The sequence below is a fragment of the Strix uralensis genome, chromosome 3, assembly GCF_047716275.1.
Source record: "Strix uralensis isolate ZFMK-TIS-50842 chromosome 3, bStrUra1, whole genome shotgun sequence".
NCBI classification, from domain to species: Eukaryota; Metazoa; Chordata; class Aves; order Strigiformes; family Strigidae; genus Strix; species Strix uralensis.
Window position 1 is genome coordinate 111,515,609 of NC_133974.1, and position 8,975 is coordinate 111,524,583.

The 8,975-nt window shown below is 43.4% G+C and overlaps 1 protein-coding gene across 1 annotated transcript; it reads left to right on the forward strand.

Moving 5' to 3' along the window:
* The first annotated feature begins 240 nt into the window (after positions 1 to 240).
* On the forward strand, positions 241 to 6,160 carry EPCAM (epithelial cell adhesion molecule). Its single transcript, XM_074864878.1, has 9 exons — positions 241 to 412; positions 846 to 950; positions 1,585 to 1,825; positions 2,121 to 2,186; positions 3,357 to 3,420; positions 3,801 to 3,902; positions 4,071 to 4,265; positions 4,635 to 4,676; positions 5,368 to 6,160. Exons 1-9 carry the CDS (start codon positions 343 to 345, stop codon positions 5,407 to 5,409), a joined length of 927 nt encoding a protein of 308 aa, XP_074720979.1. The 5' UTR covers positions 241 to 342; the 3' UTR covers positions 5,410 to 6,160.
* Positions 6,161 to 8,975: the final 2,815 nt, after the last annotated feature.

The window sequence follows — 8,975 nt, forward strand, 5'->3', positions numbered from 1 at the left end:
TCGGGGCGCCCCTGACCCCCCCAGCCCTGCGGAAGAGGCTATATTTGGGCCGGGAGGAGAGCGCGGACCCGCCCTGCCCCATCCAGTTTCGCCCAGATGCGGGGGGAGGGGGTGGTTTAGCAGCGCGCCCGGCCGGCCCGGGAGGAGGAGCCGCCACCGCCACCGCTGCGCGTCCCAGGTGTAACCGGAGCCGGGAGGGCGCGGCGCAGCCACCAACACCTGCGGAACCTGTCGAGCGGCTCACTTGGGCTCGCCGCCGCGCACGCACCGCTCCCTCTCCTCCGCCCCGCGTCTCAGAGGACTCTTCTCCGGCCTCTCCGCGCCCCGCCGCCGGCCCCAGCCATGAAGCCGCTCTGTAGGGCAGCGCTGCTGCTCCTGCTGCTCTGCGCCGCCGTCTGCGCTCAGCAGAGCTGTGAGTGTCCGCACCCGTCTGTCTGCCCCGCGCTCTCCCCCTGAACTGCCCCCCCCCCCCGCCCCCCCTCGCGACCCCTCCTTCAGCTCCCCTCGTCCTCCGCCACCCGCGGAGCCGCCCCGGTGGGCACCCCGCTCCGTGCCCCGCCACAAAATGGCGCCCCCTCTCCTCCCGGGCGGGGAGGGGCCGCCCCGCGGGCGGGAGGGTGAGGAGGGGGCCGGGGTGTCTGCCCGCTGCGCCCCCGTCCCCGTCCCGGTAGCCCGCGGCGAGCCCGAGCGCTCGAGGGAAGTCCTCGCCCTCCTCCGGGGAAGGGCGGGCGGGTGGCGAGGTGGGAAGCTGGCTCCGTCCGGTCAGGGGCGGCTTTGTCTCCTCCCCGCCCGTGAAGCGGCGGTGCCCGGCGGCGGCCGCGCTCACGGCCGCGCTTCTCTTCCAGCCTGCATCTGCGAGAAGAACAAGCGTGTCATCAACTGCAGGGTGGTCAACGGCGTCTGCTGGTGCGACTCGGTGGGATCCCGCGTGTCCGTGAACTGCGAAACTTGTGAGTAAAGGCCGCGTGTGGGCTGTGGCGTGGCCGGGGTGCGCTCCCTGGTGCGGGGGCAGCAGGCGAGGTGCCGGCTGAACTCAAGGGAGTGCGTGAAAACGGCCAGTGGCTTCCCAGCAAGTAATGGTAGCCAAGGAGGGAAACCTTTGTAGTCTTCCAGGTCAACTGGCCGTGGAAGATAAGCGTTTAGGATTCCTCCTGTGTAACTTGTGTGGATGTGCGTAGGCTTATTGATGCAGACTCCTCTATCCTCCTTAATATTCGGTCTCTACTGGCAAAGGTTTCTCCCAGATTAATTTTTAGCTTCCTCGTAAGCACACATGGTGACTTTTCCTACAAATCTGGAGGTGAAAGAGCCTTGTCTCAGGATCTTACTCTTAGTTTGGGCTCAGCTAAGCTGTAAATGATTCTCTCACTGTAAGACATGGAAGGTGGCTGAACTTCGTACGCATTTGCCTTGGGAAGCTGTACCCCAGCTGTGTTGACTTCCTGCACCACCTACATGTTAGGCACCTGTTCTTCCTTGTAAAGGCTTTAAGTGTAGTTGCTTCTGATGTAACCTTGTGTTTTTACAGACTAAGAGATCTCTTTTGAATGATGCTGCATAACATGACTTCCTGGTTATTTCTAGTGACTTCAAAATGCCTGTTGATGAAAGCAGAAATGACAAGCTCCAAGTCAGGTCGTCGTGAGAAACCAAAAGATGCATTTGAAGATACTGATGGCCTTTATGATCCTGAGTGTGAAAATACTGGTGTTTTCAAGGCAAAGCAGTGCAACGGAACTACCTGTTGGTGTGTGAATACGGCTGGTGTTAGAAGAACCGACAAGCATGACGAAGACTTGAAGTGCAATCAGTTAGTCAGAACGATGTAAGTCTTTCAACAGGGTGTGCTGTGACATGAAAACGTTCCTGTAATAGGTTCTGCGTGGTAGAGGATTTATCTCCATGAATGATGCACTAGGGATGAATGAAGATGGAGCAATAAACGCTTGATTACAGCTTTTTTTTTTCCTTCAGAAACCAGGAGGTGTGGAAGGGATTCGGAGGGGGATTTATTTTTGGTCTCACCGCTCTGTTTTTTTCCCCTGGGATTAGATTTTTAGTATGCATTATTATGTGTACGTGCTTTAAGAATATTCAGTGTACTTGCCTTATTGCTTCAGGTGGATCATCATTGAAATGAAACATGCTGAAAGAAATTCTCCTCTGGACACCGAATCTTTAAAGAAGTAAGTGATGATAGTAAGGTGTCACAACATGCACTGCTGGATATCTAGTGTATCTCTAAACAGTTGCTTAAAAGCATTGTCAAACCTGTGAACTCGTTTGTAAGACCTCAGAAGTGACCTACAGATCCTTCATAGAATTGCTTTAATTTTTATTGGAAATAAATTAACTGGTAATAAGATTCACTTCCATTTAAAATTGATCGCTACTTTTTTTTAATCAAGTCAATATATTGAAGTAAATGGAAGGTAGAAAGGTGAAACTGCCCAAAAAGTAAACTAACAAAGATGGCAGAGGGACTGCATAGAAGCAGCAGGAGAAAAACAAGAGTTTAGCTGGTTTTTGGGTAGAATAAAATCCTACTCCTCTTTGTCAGAGGTCATGCAAGAAAAAAATGTGCTTGTAGCTATTAGATTCCCCCCTGCCCCTGGAACAAAAGCTGCTACTCTCTAGCTCCTCTTCTGAACTCTCAAAACTGTTCAGACTTCAGTAAGTGCACCTTCACTGTTGGGAATTAACAGAGCTCTGGTATAATTGAGTAATAGGATTGTACTGTGTGTGGTTGGGATGGTAGCAGTCGGTATGGTTTTGGACTGGTGACCACAACAGTGTCGATAAGTCACCGATGTTTTAGCTGTTGGTAAAACATGGCATAGTTGCTTAGTGTTGAGGCTTTCTCAGATTCTCTCGCTCTGCTGCCCTAGTGAGTAGGTTGGGGGTGGGCAAGAGGTTGGGAAGGGGACATGACAGAGGCAGCTGCCCTGAATTGACCAAAGAGATATCCCATATTATATAATGTCATGCTTAGCAACAGATCTCAGGGGAAGTTTTTCCTGAGTAGCCATTGCTCAGAGATTGGCTGGGCATCAGTCTGCTAGTGGCGAGTGATTGCTTTTGCATCCTTTGGGGTTATTTCCCCCACCCAACCCTTTCACATTAGACTTTTTATCTTGGTCCGTGAGGGTTTTTTTCTTGCTTTTGCCCTTCTGATTGTTTTCCTAATCTTGCTAGGGGGAAGTGAGAGACTAGGTGAGGGTTTAGCTGCCAGCTAGGGACAACCTGCCACAGAGAGACTGCAGGAAAAATAACTAATTATACGTCTCCCCTGCTTCTGAAAATAGATGTGTAAAATGGCACTGTTTTTAACAACTATTGCTTTAATACCCTTACAGGTTCTTCAAGGACACAATTACCAGTCGTTACATGCTGGATGGACGCTATATAACTGGTGTTGTGGTAAGAGGCAGATAACTTTTAATAAAGTATTGGAATTTTATTTTGCTGTGGATAACTTTTAACACTCTTGTTTGACTAATGCAGTACAGCACGGATCTTATTAGAAGCTCTCAAAATAGTGACATCAAGCAGCTAGCAAATAGCTGTATCTGAACTGAAATACTGAGGAATTACATACTGCTCTCCTCAGTCTGTAGAAGAATTCTTTGCTTCACTAAAAATTGAATTTGAATTGTATTGTAAGCAGTTGACTTGAGAACAAGTACATAAACTTGATTGGGGATGTGAGTTCACAAGTTGGATCATGATATTTTGCTGTGTATTTGATAGTTGGATTTGTACTAGACCCTTCTTAATATACCATACTATATTTTTTTCAGTACGAAAAACCTTACATTACTATTGATTTGAAGCAAAATTCCTCAGACAAATCTTCTGGAGATGTGGATATAGCTGATGTGGCCTACTACTTTGAAAAAGATGTAAGTGTGTCATGGGTAAAGTCTGCCAAAGGCATAAGTGTGTACATTGCATTGCATTCAGTAGTCTTACTGTGTACTGGCTAAAGCAGGATGAATTATTGCAGTGCCTAGATGAATGCCTATTACAACATGAAATAGCAAGTCTCTTTTTCTCCTGTCTGTTCTTAGGTAAAAGGTGACTCCATCTTTCATAATAACATACTAAACGTCAGCATTGATAATGAAGCGCTGAAGTTTGAAAAGACAGTGGTCTACTATGTTGATGAAATAGCACCAGAGTTTTCCATGAAGTCTCTGGCTCCCGGCCTCATTGCTGTCATTGTAGTAGTAATAGTAGCAATAGTTGCTGCCATTGTTGTTCTGGTAAGTTCTAAAAAAGCTTTGAAGCAGAATGGGTAACTAATTTGGCAGAAAGCAACATACCAGGCTAATTGGACTCTGATAGAAACAGTCTTCTGAGATTTGGGAGGTGGGAAAGAACTGTTGTACTGTCACTGTTCAGGTTATGACTGAAGGGTGTTGCATGGAAAATGAAAGTATTAAGAGAAATTGAGGTGAAGAAAGGACCTGTCTTGCCTCCTGGTTTAAAGTGGTCGACAGGGATAGGCAGCCTCTTGTGTACCTCACTTTGTAAGGATGGGGAAGGGACCGCTTCAGGTTTGGAGTTTTAAAGTCACAACATGTAAGGTCAAGACTTAAATAAAAATTCACAATTATTCTGTCCTCTTGCAGGTCTTCACAAGGAGGAGAAAAGGGAAGTACGTGAAAGCAGAGGTAATTAATTTCTATTTATGGTGTATGTGTGGGGAGGGGGTTGGCCAGAATGCAGGAACTTATAAATTTGCTGTAGGTTAAAAACTTGCTTTGGGTGCTTCAGATCTGTTCAAGGAATCTGAAAGTATTGAAATTCTGTAACTAGCTTTCATCTCTGTGTAGTTCACCACGCTCATCCTGCACTAATTTCAAAGGCAACTGGTGATCTGCTGCATTCCCCAGGGTGGGAGGCGGTGCTGCCAGCAAGTGCTATTTTTACATATCTATAGCAAGGGCTATACAATCCACAGGAAATACTGATAGTCTTGTTCTGTCGGGAAGACCTTTACTTGAGGTATTTGCATGGAGCTTGCAGTTTCTATTGAAGAGCTGCTTTCCAATGGAAGAGTAACAAATGGTACTAGTGCATGGTGCTTCACCCCCAGTGTAGAACTTTGTAAAGAAATCCGAAGGGTGTTGTAGCTAAATAATAAAGTGTGTTCCCTGGACACACCCCAGAGTGCTGTGGGTTTTTTTAAAAAAAAAAAAAAAGCTGAAGAGTTACAGTTGGACTTGGCATGTTTGATTCTTTTAGTGTTACATCAAATCCCTTTGCTAATGAAAATTTGGATTGTTAAACCCTATTGACCACTTGAGTTTCATGTTGAGAAGTAGCACAAATGTTGATTTCCTCCTGCTTCTTTCCCTCCAGGTAAAGGAAATGAACGAAATGCATAGAGGACTGAATGCATAACTAAATCGGCTGAAGACAGAGTAAGATTCAAACACAAACATAATGGAAACATTGGAGGCATGGATCTTAACTCTTAAAGATTCCTCCTGAAAGAGAGGCAATTGTGCTCACTAATGATAGTTAATAACAGCCAAGACTGGTAACCATGCTACTACTTTTACTATTTGTTGAGAGTTAAATCTTAAACGCCCCATCTTACACAAGTCAAACTTAACTATTGCTCCCTGATTTTATGTTTTTTATTATGATGAAATGAGTTGACAACTGCTGTTACTAGGGTTTTGCAGCATACATGCTTAAATGGTTATTTTACCCTTGTGGGAGGTCTATTGAAAGTAATGATTTTTGTAGCCATGTTTTAACGAGACTGTCTCCTGTATAACTGAACATGATGTTTTTATGGCTGTTTGTACATATTTGAAGTTGCTGTAACTTTTTTTATAACTTGAATTAATAGAACTTTGAAATGGGCTTCTACTTCTTTCATGTTGAAATGATGAAGATCTGCTAAGCTACTGTGCTTAAAAGATTCAGCAGTGTAGTATTTCCTTAAAACACCAGCCTCAGCGTAGGTGAAAATATTCTAGAATTGTAACAAAGTTTGTATTGAGTTTGTATCTCACTAGCATGATATTTTTCTTAAAGCTGTGAAAAGTATGCTTTATCCTATTTTCCACTCTTAATGTGCAACAGGAGTAAAATAAAATATGGATTGTTTGTATAAAAAATAAACATGCTGTGAATGTAGTAATTTCAGGAATGCATAGACTGCTCTTTCGGATGCTAGGTAAGTATTTATAATAAAAGAAGCCTCTAATCTAGAGCATCTCGTGCAGGGTTGGGGGTGGGTAGCCTTGACATCTGACTGGAGCTGGGGAAGAGCTATTGCACCATTACCATGATTTACATAACTATTCATTGCAAAGGGTGTTGCACGGGGAGAATCTGTTTCTGCTGCTTTTACTGTGACTGTTACAGAGGTTGATGAAACTTAGGCTCTCTACCTCCCAGAACTTTGGTTAAAAGAGCTTGCTTTGGCAGTCAGTAACCTATGTAATGTATATTGACTAGCAAGTAAATACATGCTGGACAGGGATGCAACTCTGTTGCCAAAGAAATACTGAGATACAAGATAAGGAACTGAATGACAAATCTTACTACTAATGTGGCGTTGGTTTTGATCCACCTGCCTAAATCAGGCAAAGTAGGATAAACAGTTAACTGAGAGGATATCCTGCATATGGTGTTAATAAAATTGAATGTGAAACATAGTCCGTGAGAGAGCTTGTATGTGTCTGCTGTGTGCAACAGGGAAGTGAATGGACTGCATTGAATGTACCTCTGATGTCAGAGGTCGCCAGTGCCCCTTTCCTCTTTGAACGAGGTGGTAGCTGACATACATGTGTTGCTGTATTGGATGTTGAAATGTAGGCTGCGACTGTTCGCTTGGGTCTTCCAGCATCTGGTGCTACGACCTTAAGGGTGTGTGTGTGCTGAGCTGCTGCAGTGCCCAGGTTCTGTAGACTCAGGAGAAATTTAGTAAGCTTTGGGAAGCAGAGACATACACATCGATTTGCACTGTCAAGTTGCTGTTCTTGTTAAGCACAAAAATCCTGAAGTGGGGAATTCACTGGAGTGCTTTGCAGCCTTTTCAGGTGGATTTGTCAGTGACAACTGTAGGGCAGTCTTTCCCTCTGTCAATATATGCCACTCCCTTTCTCCCCAGGTATGCAGGCAGTCTGCTGAGGTATACTGAATTTCATACAATTCTGTAAGCTGTTAAAACAAACAAGGCCTAGTTTTCAGGAAGGTTGTCTTCTGCTGAGTTGTGTATTACGGTCTTCCCTGATTCTTCACGCTCCATATCCTATACTTTCTTAAACATCTGCAATGTGGTATCCTTGCCATTACTTTCTTCTCCCCAGAATCATAATGCTATTGTTTCTTCTCCTCCTCTTCCTACCCTCCCCATCTCCATTTCATACCTTATGAAAGAGGTGTTGTGTGCTGTGGCTGGGCTGGAGCTACACATGTGCTGACTTGACTGGCTGGTACATACTTGCTGTGTGGCCTGGACCTTGTCCCAGTCGATTTGTTTGAACGTCATTTTCTCCCTAGTTTTCCCACAGGAGAGGAAGGCATTTAGATACTTTTCAATTTTTTTACCTAATGGAACTTTTCATGTTAGATACTTGCAAAAGTTTAGTGTCTCTAATTCCATCTTATCCCTTGTCAAATTTGACTGAAACTAGCCGAGGAGTTAGGAAACTACAAAGTTTACAGAAATTAATTGAAAAATAGAAGACAGTTTAACTAAATCCACAACTTGAGGGGATTGTACTTTTTCTAAACTCATTTACTGTGGTACAAACATGCTGCTCAGCTCTCAAAGTGGTGGTCAATACTAGTTTTTTTCCCTAAGTTTCCTTTTCTAAGTAGTTTAATTGACTTTTATTGGGTTTGGTTTTTGTTTACTAAACACTGCACTTGTGCAGCTGCATAAAAGTGTGTATTTATGGGGAAAAGGAAAAAGATGAGGGGGACAAGAGTTGAGAAACTAGTGTATCAGCCTCCTGCAGCTTTATTGTGTTTTATACGGTTTTTTTTATAGCTAGAGGAGACTAATGTACTGAAATTAAAAAAAAAAAAAAACCACTATGAGATAGTGTCAACTTTCCACATATGCATGTGATGTTTTTTCTCATATATAAGAGCAGATTTGAACTACTGGCAAAAATGATTGCTGTTGAAAAATAATATGGTATTAGATAGCAAAATACTAAGTGTTCTCTACTTAATAAAAGAGTATTAGTCACTGCATGAATTTTTGACAAGGTAAATATTTTAATGCTTCCATTTGCCTAATTCATTAACTTCCTTCTGTGAAGGAGCATGTTTTTTAAATCTAAAGTTCTACATAAAGTTGTGATACCATGTTCTCTCTCTTTTAATGTAGAGTAACGTCAATTGTGATAAAGGATACGAAGGGCAGACTGAAGACTGATAAAAGAATTTGAGACTGAATAAGTATTTTTTACAGAGAGGGGATAGACACAAACTACAACTAACCCTAGTAATAATATCTGTCTTGATGCCTGTGTACAACATGGAAAAATAGTGTTTGTACAGGCAAGTGGAAATCTATTACTCCCTTATGAGCTATTAGTTAATTTTGCTCAGCAGTAATAATAAATGTTTATGCAAACACGAGAGACTTTTTAGAAAAGGATATGCAAATAACGCATTTGAGAAAGCATGACCAAAAAAGTCTATAAAGCTTTCTTCCAAAGATCTAAGTAATCCCTAAGTGTAGTTTCCACAAAACTACAAAAGGGAAGGTTGGAGTGTTGCATACACAGGGTCTTTTGACACTGGCATGCTCATTACGCTCCTGAACAATCATAGTAAGTTCGGTAAGAGAAATAACATTGTTTATGAACCATGTTTATTTATATCCTTACCTGCTGGACTTTGCCGTAATATACAGTGACTTTGGATTACAGACTGCTTGAAATAACCCGAAAAATATTCTAGGAATCTAAAAATACTTGCAACTCTGCTGCCCT

Coding starts and splice junctions, on each gene's coding strand:
- EPCAM (XM_074864878.1), top strand. CDS start 343: ATGAAGCCGCTCTGTAGGGCAGCGCTGCTGCTCCTGCTGCTCTGCGCC. Junction 3,421..3,800: donor GCTATATAACTGGTGTTGTG/GTAAGAGGCAGA, acceptor TATTTTTTTCAG/TACGAAAAACCTTACATTAC. Junction 4,677..5,367: donor GGAAGTACGTGAAAGCAGAG/GTAATTAATTTC, acceptor CTTTCCCTCCAG/GTAAAGGAAATGAACGAAAT.